The sequence below is a fragment of the Lipotes vexillifer genome, unplaced genomic scaffold (assembly GCF_000442215.2).
Source record: "Lipotes vexillifer unplaced genomic scaffold, Lipotes_vexillifer_v1.1 scaffold70, whole genome shotgun sequence".
In the NCBI taxonomy this organism is placed as follows: Eukaryota; Metazoa; Chordata; class Mammalia; order Artiodactyla; family Lipotidae; genus Lipotes; species Lipotes vexillifer.
The window spans coordinates 4,086,308-4,106,523 of record NW_006789896.1 but is presented as its reverse complement, the minus strand read 5'-3'; the positions used below and the strand labels follow the sequence as shown (position 1 = coordinate 4,106,523).

General features: G+C 48.0%; 1 protein-coding gene across 1 annotated transcript in view; it reads left to right on the top strand.

The window, feature by feature from the left end:
* ZFHX3 (zinc finger homeobox 3) overlaps positions 1 to 20,216 on the top strand; it is a 170,691-nt gene that overhangs the window by 56,191 nt on the left and 94,284 nt on the right. Inside the window, exon 4 of the mRNA XM_007462992.1 lies at positions 8,431 to 8,662. Within this exon, the coding sequence (XP_007463054.1) occupies positions 8,431 to 8,662 (232 nt within the window). The remainder of the gene's footprint in view (positions 1 to 8,430; positions 8,663 to 20,216) is intronic.

Here is a 20,216-nt window from a genome sequence, read left to right as displayed (position 1 = left end):
CCCCCCCCCCCCAGGTGCTTCTGATGCACGCTCCAGTTAGAGGACCGCTGAGCTGGAACACATCTGCATCATTAACCGCCAAGCCCACGGTGGTGTACCTGCCAATCAGAGGTGAGGAAGCAAAATCTGGTCTCAAGGTAGAGCGACGACGCCTGGGCCAGGTGTTCAGGTCGCGCCCTTCACACCTTCTGAGGGATCTTCACATTTCTTCACTCATGTGGGTTTTAAAATCGCCTCCAAGGAAGACAGGGCAAGTATAAACATCTGTATTTTACAGATGAAGTAATGCACCTGTTTTGACCACCCGACAAGTATGTTTTTCCTGCTGTGTTGACTGTCATGGGGTTGGAGATACAAATAAGCAAATCCTTCAGAGCGGATTTGGGGAATCAGCGCCATGTCTGCAGCCTCTTCGGCAAAGTTCTCCTTTCCTGGTTCTCACCTGGGATGTTGGCAGATGTGATAAAAGAGCAAGGGTTCTGATTTTCATTATGTATTGACACCTCATGGGCAGAGAGATCCAGAGAGAACAGATGGGGTTCTGTGGCAAGGACGTGGACCGGGGGTGTGATCCTGGCTCTGCCTGTAGCAGCTGCACGACTTGGGCAAGGGACTTAAAATCAAAATTAAGCACCTCTTGTAAGGAAGCAGTCGGGCCCGTGTGTGCGCAGTTTCCCCTCTATTTTGTAATTTCTGTACTTCGCAGTTTCTTTATCGTCAGCAAGGGATTCTTCTTTGGCCCTGGGGGGTGGCGTGGGGTGGTGGTTCCCAGGGAGGGGGCAGGATGTAATGGTCATAAGGAGGGAAATGTCAAATAGGTAAATTCAGTAGACATTCATTTCTATTCGTAATCCCCAAAGCTTAACTAGTTTGAAAGATAATGGTAGTAATAATAATGGTCTTGTTGGTTATGAAGGCACACCATACATCAGGCACTGTATTGAGCACTTTGTACGAGTTATCCCATTGACCTCTCCCAGTGGTGCTATGAGGGAGTTCTGTTATTGTTCCAACATTGCAGATGAGGCACCTGAGGCCCACCTCGTGTGTGTAATTTGCTGAAGGTAGCACGGAGGGAGGGTTTTCCCTGGCCTGCCCTAATCCAGAGTTCGCCTTAAACCACCGTTATGACAACAGTGTGACATGGAGTTGAATGAGGACCAGCTTGAGTAGCATATATATGGCGGCCTTTGTTTTGTGTGGGGACTTACACCTGTGAGAGCTGGAAAGCAGCGTAAGGGAAGAAGCACATCTTAATGAACTCACTGTTGCCAGTGCCCTTAGTGAAGGGCTGATCTTCAGATCCAGGGAGCTGTGGGTAGTTCCTGGAGGATAGTCAGTTTGATGTTAGCCTTGTGGGACCCGCTTGACTGTCTTCCGCACCACATACCTCCGTTGCTTCCAAGTTTATGTAGATGCTCATTTGACCGTCGTGGAAACTAGCCCTTATTTGGCTTGAGACCTCAGGCTCCGATGGGCCCTTTCCTTAGGGAGGACTCCTACACCCCTTATCAGCTTCCTCTCTACGTATAGTTAGGCCACATTCCTTTCTGGAGTTTTCCCAACAGAGGGAAATGAAATCTGTTAGGGATGGCATCAACATTCTACAAGAGTCCATGCTTGGATTTTTCTAGAAAAGATTTCAAAGCCAAGGCCGGTACAACCTATAGATTGCAGATTTATGCTTATTTTTTTTCTAGAATTCACTATACTTCTCTCAAGGAACATTCATCTTGAGACTTTTGAGTGAGGAAATATCATTCATGCCAGCGAAGAGATGCAGGGTTAGAAAGTCTTGACTCTGGCCTTGGAGCTCGGATGCTGAGAGCGAACAGTCATGGCTTGTTCCAGGGCGTGAGGAGACTGGCCTAGAAACTGGAAAATAGGTCAGAGCAACGCAAATGGATTGATCTAAGGGAATATTTTTACTTCCTTTCACGTTCTCTTGTAAATGGTGGTTGGGGCTTATATCTTACGCTGTCTGCTGGGCTCCTGCAGTGAAATAGGACTAAATTAACAGGTGCCGAGGATGAGGGCATGAGTGGGTGAAAAGCCAACATGAAACAGAGAATACATATATATTTAGGTTGACCTTCCGGAAGCTTTCCTAAGAATGCGACATTAAATTTGGAACTGTAACACAACCCCTGATTAAAAAAATTAACCACCCCCATTCTGGATTGCATTACACCTGAAACAATTTCTTTTTTAGGCATTCAAAGTGAATACCCGGGTCTGGGGAGTCTCGTGTTCCAGCACCCCGTGGTCATTGCAGTATGGCTGGACAGCTGTGGACCTGGCCTCCAGCCCTGGGTTCCAGTCGTGTTTCTTTCGTGCTCTGTGGGACCTTGGGGGCAAGGAGTCACATGACTTCTTGGAGCTCTGGGTTTCTCCAAGGACAGGAGCCAAACACTGCCCACGTCGGGGTGTCATGAGAGAATTAAAGGTGTGAAGGTGCTTCCTCAGCAGTAAATGCCGTGCACGGGTGTGATGGTGAATTAACACCTGCTTACTTCCTTATTTCATCTTCCTGGGTAATTAGCAGATTCACTCTGGACCCTCATCTTCCTGTTTCTTCTCACTGGAAGTGTTGGTGAGACTTTCATCGTCCTACCCCAAGCCCCGGGCTTGCTGTGGTTAAGTTTTTTCCCCCCAGAGGCCTGATGCAACAGCAGCCTGTTCCACTGGGGGCCTCTGTTTCATGGACTGAGAGGCTCTTTTCCTGCCTGTGCCGGGTTGCACTCCCGAGCACCACAGGTGTGTCGGGGGCCTTTTTGGACGCCCGCCGTGGGGCTTCTCCTCTGTGATGCAGGAGGTGTCTGGTCTGCCACTTGCCCGGAGGGATGCCTGGGAGCTGCTTTACCCCGTCAGGGAGCTTCAGCGTTTGTTTTGCCCTCCGAGTACAGTTGCGTTGTATCCATGGGAGAATGTGGTGAGCGGGGTGGGCGTTTGTGTGTTCATTGTAACACTTATTATTCCCCAAGGAACCTTCATTTGTGAATCATGTGTTTTTATTTGTGAGTGTGCGTGTGTGTGTGTGTGTGTGTGTGTGTGTGTGTCAGAGTGTACTTTGTCCATTTCTCCTTTAAAGGGGAGGCTTTGACAAAACCTGATCAATATTTTGCATTCCATGCATGAAGAACCAGATGTTAGAAGTTTCCTATTGTTGAGGAGGAGGGAGCCGGGGCCCCTCCAGATTTATAGAAATCGATGTCCTCTGACAGAACTTGGTTAGTTTTCCTGGGAAACAAGTAACAGGAACACATTTTTTTGATTTGCACGATGAATTATTTTCTAACAAGAGCCCTCTTTTCGTCTCTTTGACTTTCATTCGTTGGCCAGGGTGGACGAGCCCAACATGTCAATGGGGTGAGATCCCACAAATAACGCGGGCTGGCTCCTTTCCTTAATTTTTTAATTATTAATTTGCTTTTTGCATTCGGCCTCACGTGCCAGGACTGTTATTCAAGGCGCCTCTTGTTGTATTGAGGTCTTTTCTTTTCCAAGTTCTTCCCTCGGAACCGGACCCAGAAGGGAAGACGTGGGACATTGGATGTTTCCGTGTCAGGCACACAGGAAGTGTCGCCTGTCAGCTAAACCAGGACAGGATGAGCATTTTAATCTATAAATGCTCCGACAGGATCAGACAGATGGACAGGAAAGGGTCCCTGACCAGTGCGAGGGAGCCCCGCTCACTCGTTTCCAGCACAGGTGCTGCCCACCTAGTGTGTGTGAATCCAGTTCCTACTCGATTGCTGTGAGGACAGTCTTTTCTGCGGCGCGGTGGTCAGTTGGAGACGTTGGAGTTTGTTGGGCTCTTTCTCTGTTTCCATTTATGAGTCACACTGGATACCTATTCCCTTCTTGTGGGTCCTTGTACTTCTCTGAGCTTTCAGGAAATAAATCCTCTTGCCACGTATAGAAGTTTCTTTTGGTGGAAACAACGGTAAACTTGCAGTTCACGTAACCCAGTGTGCAATTTGCAGGCACTTTAAAAAACAGCCAGTGAGACTGGGGGAAAACAAGGAAACCCTAGGGGGTTCAGTGTTCAAGGTTATAGGAGAGGCTGGCTGAACCGAGTGAGTTTGGTTGGACCTCGGTTGCCAGTCTGCTTTAGCTGGGTAGTTCTCCCTTTCTTGATTTACTAGTTGGTCCTGCTTCTTCATTATTCATTGGTGGGTAGATGTTGATTTTTCTTGAGTGAGCCAGTGATTTTCACTGGTCCAGCTGGAGGGTGTATTCTCACAATGGTATTCACACTAAAGGGGTGCCCTCCTTATATCCCTTGGCCTGTCTGCCAAGTCACCACCATCACTGCCTTATTACCTGCAGGGTCATGCCCTAGGGTAGGGCATAGTCTCTGTGTGTGTGTGTGTGTGTGTGTGTGTGTGTGTGTGTGTGTGTGTGTGTGTTTACATAGTGTCTCATGTGTTGTAGATGCTTAGAATTGAACCAAAACCAAACCCTGCCTGATGGGCTCAGTGGCCAGTTTTCTTTGGGTCCACGTGTAGCACACTAACCACAGTTGAAGTTATTGTTCTGTTTTCTTTTTTCAGCTGCACACCTGATCCGATAGAGGTGAGCAGTTAAGAATCTTGAGCACAGAGTAAAGAAATAAATGGGAAAAGCCAGACAAGACCTGGGTCCTCCTTCCCAAGGATGGGCAGCCTTTGCGAGGGGGGAGTGTTGGGGGAGTCCAGTATCTGCGTGGGAGAATTTCCTGCCTGCAGAGGAGAGCAAGAACTCTGAAAGGAGGCAGGCAGCTCCTCCGCTGAGTCTTCCACTGGGATTTGTGCCTTGGTGGATTCTCCATATATTACAGTGAATTTAATTAAATACATTGTGATCCCAATTGACGGTATTCTAATTAGCTGGGACAGGAAAAATCATTCTCCCTCTTTCTCCAAATGAAAACATCTACTCTCTTCTGCAGGGAAAGCATGTCCTTGGCCAACTGGCTTGCCCCGTGGAGTCCTCATCGGCCTCTGCAGCCCCATCCCCTCCTGCTGCGTCTTATTAGGCAGGTTCCAAGGGTGGAATTCTGGGGATGGGCCAGGGCATCTTGGGAGGGAGAGGGTGCCTGGCCAACAGGGTCAGGGCATTGACCCGCTCAAGGCCTGGGAAATGACCAGATGGTGTGGAGAAGGTCATAGAAGTCAGGACCCAGGACCCTGCCGCTCGCTCTGGGTCCCCGTTTGCTGGAGATTGGACAGCCTGAGAATTACCGAGCTAACGAGATGTGGTGAGAACAGGAGCTGTCACATGCAGGTAGACCTCAAGAGACTCCAGTTGTGAGTGCAAGTGTGGGTTGGGTATAACCTGTATAAGCAGGTGTTTCCTAAGATGGAGAAATAGTTTATTCTGGATTTTTGTGTGTATGTCTTGGAGAAGGAACTTGGAGTGCAAAAGCAAGCTTGGAATTTTGAATTACGCTTCTGTGCAAGTCTCTGAGAGAGGACCCTAAATGTTCCCTGCACTGGGATCAGTGGGAAAGGCCGTGGCTCTGTTTTCCACATTTCCTTTTATTCTTTTCTCTGCCATTGGTAGCATGTAACCATTTCCCTTCCAAAATGGTTCTCACACGGCAGACAGAAGAATTCCTGGTGGCAGTAGAGATTGCCGCTGACCACCATGAGTCAAGTGTAGTGGTTTGGGGACATCATCCTATACAATTATTTTTTAAAACAGGAGTCCCCAGTATCATGTTTATTTTAGTTCAGGGTTTATACAGCCCTGTCACCCAGGAACCCATGGATTTGAGGACAAAATACATCTGACATCTGACAACTCCCATCCAACACTTTTTGGCCATGTTATCCTCTCTTCTGGCTCAGAGACTAGAAAGCCCAGCTGTTTGGAAAAGAACCCTCACATCCATATTAAAACTTTATGTTTAAGATTCAGCGCTTTAGTGCAAGGAAGTCCTGTTTCATGGGAACGTAATGAGAATTGGGGGTTAGGGCTTTAATGGTACTTGCTCTGATTTCATAGTTTATGATACCACGAAAACCCCTCGACAGAACTTACTGCTTTAGATGCCATGGGTATTTTCCCTGTTATCTTTCCTTCAGTCAGTTTTTGTTGAAACTTTAATAAATGTCATTCTTTTGGTCTTAGTGATCCAAGGCAGCAGTTTCTGGCTCCTGTACAAGTTTCCTGTTCCTCAGTCCCAAGCCAAACCCTTGCTCCCAGGAATATCCTGGTGCAGTTTTTGGCTTTCGGGGGCCCCTGTGGAGAAGTCGGGGAGAAGGAACATGGACGAGCTCATCATTTTCCTTTCCACCTAGCCCATCAGACTCTCCTTCCCAGGGTTGCAGCCTCCAGAAAACATTACTTGGGTGCTTTCCATTCTCCTGAAACCCTCTGTAAGGAGCCTTATGTCAGAGGCAGTAAATTGAAGATAAACGATTAAAAAAAAATCAGCTCAAATTTATTTCAAGAAAAGTAGCTTTATATTTTCAGTTGTTATAGTTTGACAGTTAACACTGAGCTTGCTAGTTCTTCAAACTCCTTCTGGTTGTGAGTGTTCTAGGACAGCTATTACAGGGTCGGGGCAGGGAGGGGGAGGATATTGCTTTGTTCCAAGGCTCTGCACTTGAGTGTGTTAAATCACCCATTTTGAGGACAGAAGGGATTGTTCTCTCTCGGTACCGGTGAAGTCCTTCACTCTGTTATCTGCAAGTTGGCCCCAGAGCAGAAGTGATTATAGCAGTGTAGTTTTTCTACAGCACTCTATTGTTGCATTCCTGTTTCCTCTTCCAACGAGGTCCAAACGTGCTTCTGGAATGTTCACACTTTTTCCGTGAACATAGGATGTGTGCATGTGAGCACATGAGCCTCAGAGCCATGTCATCCAATAGGAAGTGCTGCTAGGGCCACTCTGGTATTTTCAGTATGAGGCAGAGTGCAGGACATTCTGACTGCTGTGCTTTCTGAGTGTCTCACCGTATAACGTGGACAAGAAAGATATCCAAGCAGGACCAGAAACAGTTATCAGGCATGGGCATCAAATAGAACAACTGTGGGCAGAAATGAGAGGGGCCGGACAAAGAAGTGCCGAGGCATTTTTCGTGTGCTCTGTGTAGTTAGTCCCTTGGGCCAGGCTCTGGGGACTAGAGGTGGGGCCGAGGGTGAGGAGAAAGAAGGAAGGACAGGTGGGAACATGAGCCCATAAAATACATTATCTGAATTTCCTCCTCCAAAAGGATGCCGGGGGATGTGAGACCCAGCTTCTAGGCCTCTCTCCCACTGACTAGCTGGGTTACCTTGGGTCAACCACTTAAACTTTTTGGAATTGTTTCTCCTGCTTTATGTGCACCCAGTAGAAAGGTTCCCTCTTCCCCTAAAATGAATCATTTGAAATGAAGGAGGCGGCCTTCCTATACCAGGAGCGTGTCAATTCCCTAATTGCTAATAAAAAGGGTCCATAGCTTTCAGCATATTCTCAAAGAGGCCCCGAAAGGATGTGAACGTTGTGCTTGGATGATCTTGAAGCCTCCTCCTAAATGCAGTAGTCTGGGGTCTGCTAACTGTTTCCATGGCCTCCACCGTCTTGTTCCCCGGACTTTATTCCTGTGTGTGCCTGCTTTCTGCCAGCTCTGGGACTTCTGTGTTCTGAAATCAGAGTACTGTGTTGACACAAACACAACACCGACTGTAATTTTGACCATCTGAGCACTAAGCCAAATGACCTTGAGATGTTGACAGGGAAACGTAGTCTGGAGAAATTTACTTTTCCGTCTTTTTTTTTTTTTTTTAATCCAGGGGAAAACCTAATTTGGGGTTCTCCTAATAGTCTGTAGTTCTAAATACAAAAACTTGAGTCATCTTTCTTGTGAAATAGCCAAACAGCAGCTTTGGCTCTGTGTTACTGACCTAAGATTCTATACAGGTAAGGTGACTATGTGGGCCATCCCCTAAAACAGGGGCTGGTCACTTTTTCCATTAGGGGCCAGATAATAAGATTTTAGGCTTTGCAGGCCAAACAGCCTCTATTGCAACTATGGAACTCTGGTGTTGAGAGAGCAGCCATAGACGATACCCAAATTAACAGATGTGGCTGTGTTCCCATAAAACCCTATTTACAGAAATAGGCAGCAGGGTGGATTTGGCCTGTGGGCCATAGCTTGCCGACCCCTGTTCTAAATAAAGCAGGACACTTTGGAGAGTGGAAGGAGGAACCTTTAATTATTGTGCCAGGAAGACCAGTTTTATACTGGGAGGATCGTATCCGTCAGCGTTTTCAGCACTGACACGTGTGAGGGAGACGGGAACGAGGGTCAGCTTGCTCCCCTGTCCTCACAGAGCTGCGGGGGAGGTACCCGCTGGGAAAACCAAGCAGCCCCCATAAGGGATCCTCGGGCTGCTGCCAGGGCATGGTGGGCTTGGAGTGGCTTACCTGAGGCGTGTCCCTCTCTTTCGCCCCTGTAGCACCTGCAGCAGCACGAGAGCGGCGTGGAGGGCGAGAGCTGCTACTACCACTGCGTCCTGTGCAACTACTCCACCAAGGCCAAGCTCAACCTCATCCAGCACGTGCGCTCCATGAAGCATCAGCGCGGCGAGAGCCTGCGCAAGCTGCAGCGGCTGCAGAAGGGCCTTCCGGAGGAGGATGAGGACCTGGGGCAGATCTTCACCATCCGTAGGTGCCCCTCCACCGACCCCGGTGAGTGGTCTCGTGGGCATGGGCGGCCCGGGGCCGCCCGGGCAGTGGCCTCCCGAGGGCTTCGGCTCGGTGCAGCTGGCCGTCACGTCCACGACTGGCCTCACAGCTGACCATTGTGTTCTGAAGGGACACGCAGGGATTGTTGCTTTTCCCATTTTTTAAAGGAACTTAGCACCACACTCTCCTTCAGGTGTCACAAGCCACTGCCCAGGGAGCAAAAGCCAGCAGACCACGTTTTGTCCCCTCTCCCCACATTCTTCTGAGGTGCGCTCTAGATTCAGCTTTTTGGTTCAGATCGACGTAAAGCAAACGCTAAGCTATGTCTTGCTCAGTATTGAGAATGGGCGGTGTGTGATCTCGACTCTGGTCGGTAAGAATGAACTTCAAAGAAGATCGAAACATGTGTTTGTTATAAACATTGAGATTGTATTTGAGAGCGACCCAGTTGTTCCTGGCTCAGTGCTGGCTGTTACTTCACAAAGAGGGTGGAGACCTTCCAGGGGAGCTCACCCCGCGCTTCCGCCTCCCACCCTGTCCTCTCACCCGCCGTCCCCTTCTCCTTCCTTCCCCATGTGACTCTCACTCCCACTGGGACCTCACTCAGTAGAACCTCCCCTCTCTCTTATCTTTTTAGCCTTCCAGTCCCTTTCTCTTGTGGTCGGGAGCACAGGACAGTCACCTGTCTCTTTAAAAACCATTTATGGTTAAAGCCCTCCCTTAATCCTGTGTCCCACTCTCTCTCTCCAGCAGCATCTTCAGATTCTTGAAAGAACATTCTGTGTTGGTGCATCTCCTGTTCACACGCCAGCCTATCATAGCCCGTTTCCTCCCGTCATCAAACCATCCTTGAGAAGGTCACCACTGACTTCGGTTTTTCCGAGCCCAGTGGCTACGTGCTGAGCCTTTTTCTTTCTGTGGTCTTTGAAATTGCTGCCCATTCCCTTCTGGAAGCGCCCCTCCCTGGACGCGTTTCTCTCCTGTCCTCCTGTTGCTCTGGACTGTCCTCCATGCCACCCCCCACGCCCCCGCCCCACACCCCGGCTCGTGGCCCTCACGTAGGCTGCCCTACGTGCCGTCATCACCTGGGCACTAGGCCTGGCCCTTGGCTCCCAGCCTGTTGAAACTTTGTCTCCTGGTGTTGGCACGTGTGCCCTTCAGACAGCTTCCTGGACCTCTCACGGGCGCCACCTCATACACGCTGGGCTCACAACTTCCCCTGCAGGCCTCTTTCTCCTTCCGATGGCATGCTCTCGAATGACCTAGCCGGGCTGCAGACTCAGGCCTTTTGGTCTCTCCATCGCCTGCCGCATCCTCTTGGCCTCTCGTGTGTCGTGGCCATGTGGGGACTTTAATCCTAATGTTATCATTCACGTTTTTATGAAGTTTTTAAAGGCAAAAAGTTATATAAACCTTACTGTGAAAAATGGCATAGCCCCCGCCAGTCCCATTCCCCAGAGCACCGCCTTTCAAGTTTAATTGTTCCTTTTGTTACTTATTTCCATATTTCTTAACGAGCTTCTACTACTATTTCTTGATTAACAAAATTTTTTTTTGGTAAGTTGTACGCATTATCTGTTGGCTTTCTACTCCAGAAGATGGGGATTTTTACTGGTATGCCATTGTGCAAGCTCACACACTCATACCCCTCACACACATACCCTCCCATAATCCATACACACTCTCTCATACACATACACACACAGACATGGTACCCACACACCCCAGCGCCCTACACACTCAGTCTTCCCCTCCCTTCACCTTCCATTGTGATTAAATAATAATTTGGGGGCATATTAATGTTCAGTGTTTTCATTACTCTGACTCTATAAATATTAATCACAGCTGAGCCATGTCGAGTTGTATAATTTCATTTACCTTCTTGTACAACTTTTTTGTCTTCCCTGGTTTTCTAGGTACCTACGATTAATTCACGGCTGACTCTCTGCCAGCGTAGAGATTTTCTCATCTCCGAAGGCTCTGCTGTATCAGTTTCTCTGTTAGCTTCATTTCCTCCTGGAGACATCCCTCCCGAGCCCTTATGGACCCCTCTGCCCATGGCTCTTGTCTCCATCACCTGGCTGTAGCTTTGCTCCCTTTTTCCATATAAACGAAACCGGATTCTTCAGTGGTGGGATATACCAAAATTCGAGAATGCTTCCCCGCTGCTAGAGTAGGATTATCACAGAGGAGGGGCCAGTCCTCCCGGCAGTCAGTCTGAATTGTTGCTTCGGGAAAGTACTGGGTGGGTACCAGGATGATTTTTGTCACCTCCAGGTCACTGCAAGACTGACTGTGCCTTCCCATGTGTATGGTGAATGCCCCTTTGGGTTAAAGTTCAGTCTTAATCTCTGGGGCTTGTGCTTCGTGTCTGACCCCATGGCTCTGCATGTGAGCCAGGGATGGGGCCCAGCAGCCACAGACATGCCAGTGCCATCTGGCTGTGGGAATCCCTGCTCCCCACTGGGGCATTTTGGCCTGTTTGAGCCTGCCATTCCCCATTATTCTGCTATTAAGTCATTTCACAGGATTCTCCTTCCTCTGCCAGTATACTCAGACCTATTTATTTCAGGGTTTAAACTTTTTTTTTTTTTGCGAGCTCTGCACACGTCATTGTTTCAATCTTCCGCTAAAAGCTGGTCCCTTTCGCCCCTCAATTCTTTCTTTCACTCTGCTCAGAATTCCCTTTTTATTAATGAGGTGCCCCAAACTAAATAGTGTACAGCTGCCATTTCACCCGGGGTCTATGGACTGGAACAAACAGTTCCCTGTTTTATAATGTAATACTTCTATTTATGCAGTCGCTCTGGAATTGCTTTCTTACACCATTGCCTCCTGGGTTTCTCTCATTTAATGCGTATTAGGGGTTTTTTTTTTCCTCCTTCCGAAGTGTATGAGCAACTTTAGTCTAGATGATAGACTTCCTTTCTGTATTTCAAAATCCTTTTGTATGGTCTTTGGCCTGGAGTCATGTTTTTGCTCTCCACCCACCTCCCTCCCAACCCTGCGCCCCTCCCACTCATAGGCTCTAGCTACGTTTATTTATACTCTTTACTAATGACAAAAGGGACAAATTATTAGACAGTACTCATATTGGCATTAACAGTAACTCGGTTCCGTTTTAGAAACTCCTTTAAGATAACTCATCTTAAAATATATCCTTTTCCCTCCCGCCGGGAATTGACTGTTAAAAACTTCTTGGAAGAATGTCTTTAAGAAAAGGGACATTGTGGGCCTAGTAGAATTAAGACATTGAAGGTCATCAGCTTCAAGTTTTGTAAACACAGACTTTATAAAATACAGGCATACCTTGTTTCACTGTGCTCCACATGCTTCATTCTTTTACAAATAGAAGGTTTGTGGCCACCCTGCGTGGAGCAAGTCTGTGGGCCCCATTCCTCCAACAGCATTTGCTCACTCTGTGTCTCTGTGTCACATTCTGGTAATTCTCGCAATATTTTAAACCTTCCACCAGCAAAAAATACTACGACCCCCTGAAGGCTCAGATGATGGTTAACATTTTCTAGCAATAAGGTATTTTTCGATTAAGGTATGTACATGTTTTGGACATAATGCTGTTGAACACTTACTAGACTACAGTATAGTGTAAACGTAACTTTTATACACGCTGAGAAACCACGAAATTCGTGTGATTCTCTTTATTGTAATACTCGATTTATCGCAATGCTCTGGAGCCGAACCTGCAATATCTCTGAGGTACGCCTGTATTCCCAGTTTTCTCCTCTGGAACGTAAGGATTGGGTCACTAATCTTCAGCTGGAAACATCATTCATGTAGCATAAGGCGGCCTCAGGGAATCTTTGGGCACCTTTCAGGAGCCCTGCCTGTTCTGACTCTAAGCCGCGTATAAACGGTGGCGCTGTCTAGGGTTTTCGTTCCTGGTATTCTGTCATCATCTGGGTAAACGATGGTGTTCTCTCTCCTTTCCTTCCTTTTCTTTCCTCCTCTCTTGTCCACATACCAAAAGTTCTATACAAAAGCCATCAGAAATAACTTCCTTTCCTTCTCTGAGCCCGGGACCTCAGACCCCAGTCTCCCGTCGCCTTCTGCAGGTGGCAGGGCTTCCCTTGCTGAGGCTGATGGAGTGGACTGTACCGTGGATTCTTCCCAGTGGGTGACAGAAATATCACTTCTTCAAATCTTACTTGTTAACTTAAGCCCGTGTGTTTTCCAATCAGTCAGGCTTGCCACGTAGCCTGCCGGCCCACATGGAAGTGTGAAGGAGAAATCGTGAAGGTCTCCTTTGCCCTTCAGAGCTTTGTGGCGGTGGCTGGGATTTACACCCACCATGGGCCCTCTGACCCCTTGAGAGGCCTCATGACCAGACGTAAAGCATCTAGGTCCTGCCCCGCTGCACCAAAGGACCGAGTCTTGGTTGCTGACCATGTGCTAATAAGAAGCCCACCCTCGCCTACATGGTCCTGCTTGTGGGCAAGCTTCACCCTTACATCAGTGGGCAGGCTGAGTCCTGTATTATATTGTCTTGAACTGAGTGTGATGGGCTTCGTCCATGCTACAAACATACATGCGCGCACGCATGCGTGCACGCACGCACACACACGCACACACACACACACACACACACACACGGCCTTCCCGTTAAAAAAAAAAAAAGTCTTGGAATTATGCATCTCGGAGAAGAGAAAGTGACCAAACGAGATGAGGTTCACTGCATCCCCACATTTCTTGTGTGTGACCTGGTCTTTCAGTTTGTGGCTTGAGTGTATTTTCTGCAAGAGTAAGTGTTCTCCTGACTTTGTCGGGATTTAGGCTTTCTGTTTCATCCCCACACACAGATGAAGGAAGAGAAAGCTTGTTGTTGTGGCCACACCCTGGGTTATAGCTCCCAGTTGCTGGCTTCGGCTGTTTGCTTCCCCTTAGTTGACCAGAAGCTCTTGAAAGATGGAAAGCTCTCGTAGGTGGATCGTGTGTAGGATCAGCTTCCCTGTTTGCCTATTAAAAAGGCGTTTCTGGCTGCCGGGTGAAACAGTAGTTAATTTCACTCTATCAGTGCCCTGGGCTTCCAGGAGACAAGAGGGGCTTCGTGTTTCCGTCCTCCGCCTTCCTCTCCTCCTCCTGTTTCTCTTACCCTCGCCTTAACTACTTCTTTCACGGAGGCGTCAACCTCCGAACGCTGCCCAGAAGTAATTTAATGGTTCTTCATTGAGCACCTACTATGTGCAAGACTTTGAGTTGGGGGCACATCTGCTGCTCTCCTCTCAGCTCTTGGTGTGGGCACACTGCATAATATGCCAGCCCAGGCATCCGGGGCAACTGGACGGTGGCTCAGTTAACAGAGGGCGCGCTCATTCAGAGTTTAGGGGAATATTTTGCTTGGAGCGGAAGACGGCGGCCTCCTTCACTGACACATCTTTGGCGCTCAAGGTAGTGAATTCCTGGGGTCAGGGAGGCAGACACAGCTGGCCAAGTGATGATGTGGTTTTGGTGACAACCTTTACTGGAACACCCACCGGCTTCACTTGATGGGTTATTTTTTTGAACCAACTTCCAGGGAGTTCTGCTTAACTGGTACAGTTTAAGAGAATAACAAAATGTACTGTTTTCCGCTTTCTCATTTGTTTTTGTTTTGATTTTTCAAAATTGGCATAAGGCTGCCCTCTGAATATGAAGTGTTTTTTTTTTTTTTTTTTTTGTAAATGGCTAAATTATATGCAATTTCAGTGTCGCTTTTCTTGTAGCACTAAAGTATGTTGTGGCCAGTTCTGAAGCGCTGTTTTCATAAAACCAGCACAGTTACGCTCTTTTCTTTTTCCTTTTGACTATGTGTCTTGTCCACGGGGTTTGGGAAAAAGTAGGATAAAGTATTTCTAACTAGAAAAGTTAAATGTAAAAAGAATGTCAGAACAAATTGGGGGGACTGAAAATTTAAGCACTCGTGGAGGAGTAGAGAAAATATGACTTTATCTGTTTTAAATCCATTCCCTGATGAAGGGCTATTGGGATAGGATTGTGAATTTCAGTGTGCTTTTTCAGATAAAGGGACATCATTATGTATCGACATGAAAAGAGAATATAATATTGTTAAATGAAAAATGGAGTTTACAGAATAGGGTATAGTTTGACTCTAATTTTTTTTAAAGCTTTTAAACTAACCATTCTAAGCATAGTTTGTAATTGGCATATCTGGCTGTTTCATGGGTGGGATCTAATAGCGTGTCAGGCACATGGCAAGAGCTCAGATAGTGGTGCAGCTCATTGACAGAGCTATTAGCAAAATTGCTCACAAGAAACCAAGGGGTGAACCTTGGTTGTCTTTTGTTCATGGAGATAGTTTTCCGTTTGCCGATATAAAGTATACGTAGTTTGATTACTGTCTGATTTGCTTGCATTTTGCATCTACATGAAGAGCACAGGAGTACTTCTTAGGGTATATACTGTCTTGTTTTTTTTTGTTGGAACAGAGCTCCTGATTTGCCTTAATTAGTCCTCTAACAATCTACAAAGGTCAGCGCCAATTGCCTGTTCATTTACATTTGTAATTGTGATGGCTTCTGATTACATATTCCTTGTTTCAGTCCTTCCTCTAAGTATATGCTAGTGTGTCCTCCCCTCCTCCCACACATGTGTGTGCATGCCTAGGCATGCATGTGTGTGCATGCCTAGGTGTGCATGTGCACACACACACACACAGGCACCCACACCCCAGGCCAGTGTAGAAGATAAGGGTCTGTCTCTCCATACAGGACAGCTTTGTAGTGGTGGCACTGTCTTCCCTGGAACGTCAGTCTATTATGAAGACGCATCTTGGAGAGGCTGTTGCTTCTAAGCTAGGAATATAATGAAGCCAGAGTCAGGGAAATTACGTGGATACCAGGCAAGAAGTCCAAGAGCCGTTATCTAGGAGCTTTCTTGGGTAATTAAGGACAATTAAAGTTTTCTGCTTGCTCTCTGCAAAGTATGCTAATGATCTGGTGTGTTGGAAGGTGGACATGTGCAGGGTGCTGGTTCACTGCTGTCCCGTGCTCCTGGTCTGGAGGGGTCCCTCTGGAGAGGATGTGACATCACCAGGACAGTCCTTGGGCAGTGGGTCCAGGGTCTTCCTGGGCCTCCCACCCACTCTGTTTCCCTTCTGTCTTCTCCAGAAGAGACGAGCGTCTGCGCCAAGACATTCCACCTTTTAGAAATTATCTGAGATCTGGCTGCAGTAGCCTCAGTTGCAATGATTATCATTTATTCGCCCTTCGAAACTCTGGATCCACCATTTACTAGTTGCTTTATTTTCATGGGAGGTTCAAAGCTGTCGAGGTTTTTGGTTTTATTTCAGTATATAGCCCCGGAGCATACATTGCCTCTATATTGGGCTGTGTGTATGGCTAGACGTTGCCTGCCCGGTTAGCCGTGTCCTCAGTTGGGGGCTCTAGTTGCCTTGCATGCTGTCCCCTTGGGTAGGTAGTGAGTGGCGTGTGCCCTTATCGCCACCCTGCGCTGCCCACTCTGAGAGGTAGCAACGCTGTGGCTGCTCCCCTCCAGGGAGGGTGATACCAAGGGGCACAGCAAAAAGATAAAAGGAGAAAAAGGCGCCTGCTGATGGTAACTGGAATTAGGAGAGGCCGGGGGTCCTTTTGGAGGGGGGATATTGAGGGTGAGCATTAGGGGTCTCCCGTTTAGGGTTGTGAGCATGTCTGAGAGCCCAGAAACACAGGGATCCCCAAGGGAGACAGAGAATGTCATGACACACCAAGTATCACTTCAGTGAAACTTTTCTGCCAAGTCACCTTTGAAAGGGGTATCCAGGGAGCTTGAAAGTTTGCATCTTGACAGATGAACATGGGTAGCTAGCCAGTGAGTCGGTGTTTGCGCTGGGCTGGGGTTAGGGTTGTGCACCTGGATTTCATGTGGGTTGGGGATGGCGGTAGCAGGATGGGGCGGTCATCATCTACTGTCCTCCGCCGCGTGGGCAGACCCTCATCCCAGCCTCTGCACTTCACACCTCCTGTGTTGCCCAAATGTACTTTTTCAAGAGAAGGGAAGATTTGTACTTGTTTTGCCTTTAGGAATGTCTAAAGAATCCATTTCTTGGGCTATAGTTATATTAAACTTGTTCCTGGCCTTGGCAGGGGGCCAGGGAAACAGAGCATGCATCTGTCTCTTTGCTTACAGAAATAGCTCAAAGCCTTCTCCTCAGACTTACAGATGTTAAGGAAGAAGCCCCTTCAAACTGTGACCCAATTAGGACAATTATAGTAGTCCCACATGATTTTTTCAAACACTGACTAGCAGTGGAAAGTTTTCTGGCCTCCCAAATCAGAATAAGCGCTGTCCGGAGTCCCCTGGTTGGTGGGTTTCTAGATCCCTTGAGAGCAGCAAGGAAGCTTCTCCAGATTCTCTGTCTGCCCGTTCTGCACGGCAGCCACAAGCCCCCTGTGGCTATTTAAGTTTAAATTAATTAAGGTTAAATAAAAATTTAAAATTCAGTCTCTCTTGTCATACTAGCCACATTTCAAGTGCTTCTTAGTCACATGTGGTTCATGGCTACCTTGGTGGACAGAACAGATTTCTAGAACAGTTCAGAAGGTTCTGACGGACAGCGCTGGCCGCCTGTGAGGGCACACGACACGCTTACCCTGGCTCTGGGTTCCTCACTGGGATCCTGCAGGTCCGGGCTGGGCTTGGGCTGCACTTTCCATAAAACTCTTTGGCTTCCATTTTAAAGAATATGGTGCCTACCTGCCACCTGCTTTCTGCCGGGCTGCGTAGGGTGTGTTCTTTATTGCTTTCCCGTTTCTCTTTTTTTTTTTTTTTTTTTTTTTTTTTCCCCTCAGTTTTTCTCAGTATGGGAGAAATATGTTTTCAAATAGGCTTTTACTTTTGGGTTTGCCACCTTAGCCTAATCCATTAGCAGTTCTGAGGGAGTTGGGAAGGACTTTGTAAAGATGTATCCTTCAGAGTGGGTGTTGAAGGGCTTTTTATAGTTTTGTACCTTAAGACTATGTCTTGAGACCTCTTGTGTGTTTGTTAATGAAAAGACCTATTTATTGCTTTGAAAAGATCCTTGACTTCTGCTCTAATTAGAATATTAAAAATTGGACAGTATGTGATTTTTCTTGGAACAGGCCTGTCTGTTGTTTTAACTCAGTTTTATCCAGATCTGTTGCCCTCTCATGAAGACACAAAAAGGATCTATGTGCTTTTCTCTCACCATTTTCCTTGGGTTAAAATCCTCTGCTTAGGACAGAGTTTGTCCTTTCAGACTGCCTTAGTTTGCTTAGGGCTGCCATAACAAATACCGTAGGTCGAGTGCCTTAAACAGCAGAACTTAATTTACTCACAGTTCTGGAGGCTGGAAGTCCAAGGTGTTGGCAGGTTTTGTTTCTCCTGAGGCCACTGTCCTTGGCATACAGACGGCTGCTTCTCTTCTTCCATGGCCTTTGCTCTGTGCTCAGCCCTGTCTCTCTCTGTATGTCATAATGTCCTCTTCTTATAAGGACATCAGTCGGGGTGAGCCCTCATCCAATCTAACACTCATTTTTAACTTAATCACTGTCTTAAAGGTCTTTCTCCAAATACAGTCACATCTGAGGTGTTGGGGGTTAGAGCTTCAACATATGAATTTGGGGAACACATTTCAGGCGTAACATTGACTCTCTGGCCTCTGAGGCCAGTGTCTCGTTTCTTTTTCTGTGGTCCTTTTGGATGTGGAAGGAGGGCAGGAGGTGGAGGTGGGTGCAGAGGCGGAGGGCGGTGGAGAGACCCTGGACGCAGCCCTCCCGCAGCATTGTCAGGACCTGCTGGTCCCTCCGTAGCTTCCTGCTCCCAGCCCTTGGTCCTCGGTGAGGGCCTTGGCCTGTAAAGAAAAAACAGAGCAAGCTTCTTGGCGGGGACTCCAGAGGAGTCGCCTTGTTAGGTCAGGAAAGGGGTCGGAGTGCTGTGCCCACTGATCTCGTTGAACCAGGAGTCTTTTCTCACCTGTCCTGACACAGCCTCTGCTCAAAGCTTCCACTGATGAGCCCCAGGGGCACGGCCAGCCCCATGCAGGGATAGTCTCGTGCCTGTGAAACTTGGCAGTCTGCGCCTCGGGACAACTTGCCCTTGTCAAGGGTTCTCCAGTAGGCTATCACGTATGAGGCTCTTGTGGGAGGATCTATAGCCGTAGCGACTTCTCTCTCTCACCCACTGGTGCTTTCAAGGACAAGCACAACTCCCTTGTGGATTTGTGGATGGTGTTTAGTGGCCCCGTTTGGTTTTTGTCCTGGCTGGAGTAAGTGCCCACCCCCGCCCCCTAGACCTTTCCACCTTCTACGACCTGCTTTGGTAGAGAATTCTATATGGTGTCAATTGGTTGGGCTTCCATCCAAAGCATTTTTTCGGTTGCCGGAAGTACCTGAAGGACTCTGACTCCATGTGGTTTTTACCTTTCTGTGTCAAATCCTCCAGGATAAAGGCCCCAGTGTGTGAGTTTTCACCCTTTTCATTCCGGGCCCACCCCTCACACTTGTCCATAGGGCAGGTACATCCCCTTCCCCAACCCTCAACTTTCCCAGATGCGAATCTGGGATGCAGGTTTCACGGCCGACCTCCAGAAGGGGCTTCCTCTGCAAGAGAGCAAAGCAAGGCATGTTCACTGCTTCTCAGCCATCGTAGGTCTCAAGTCTCCAGGTTCCCTCCGTTCCAGACTGTTTGTGCTCAGTGCCATGTGTGACTAGGAGCTGCCGTGTTAGTGCAGACAGAAGGAAGAATGTCCTTTGGGACGGTTCTCATGGGTGGTGCTGCTCTAGACAGAGGCTCAGGGCAGCGCTCTTCCCGTTGTGTCCTGCCTCCTTCCTGTGGGCTGACGACCTCATCCAAGGGACGAGCAGCGCTTTGTGCCAGGGACAGGCTTCTTCATATCCAGAAAGGAATATAATCCACTGCCGGATCCTCTCAGGGTAGAAATGAAGAAACCCGTCAGACAGGTGAGAGAAGGGGCAGCAGTTATTTGTGACTCTGCAGCCAGCAGAGTTTAAGCCTTGGTTTTCTCCGAGAACTGGAAATGGTTCATGCGGTTTTCCTAATATTCAAAACCCTTTTGTGATTTTCTTGTGTGAGTCAACCCAAGAAGGACTGAGGAACCGCACAGAATGGAGAGGGCAGCCCTGCCCTGGTGGGCTTGGGTGGGAGCCTGTACCAGGAACTGTGTGAGGCACTTAAGTGATGAGGGTGTGGCCCGGCCATGGACCAGGCAAGCTTGTGTCCGCCCCAGACATTCTCATGCTGATTTTGTGGTAGATGTGAGCTGGAATTTGGGTTGGTGGGTCTTGAATTTTTAACGAAACAATGAAGTCTGTGTAGGCAGTTAAATTTAGAACAAAATCAAAATTAGGGCCGTGATTTTTGAAAAAGGGAGGGAAAGAAGGTATAAGGAGGATGGGCAAGTGCTGAAGAGTTTGGAAATGAAGAGGCGAAGATGAGGCACAAGTAGAGAAAAGACAGTATCTGACTTGCCTTGCTTCTTTTTTTTTTTTTTTTTTTTTTTTTTCGCGGGCCTCTCACTGTTGTGGCCTCTCCCGTTGCGGAGCACAGGCTCCGGACGCCCCGG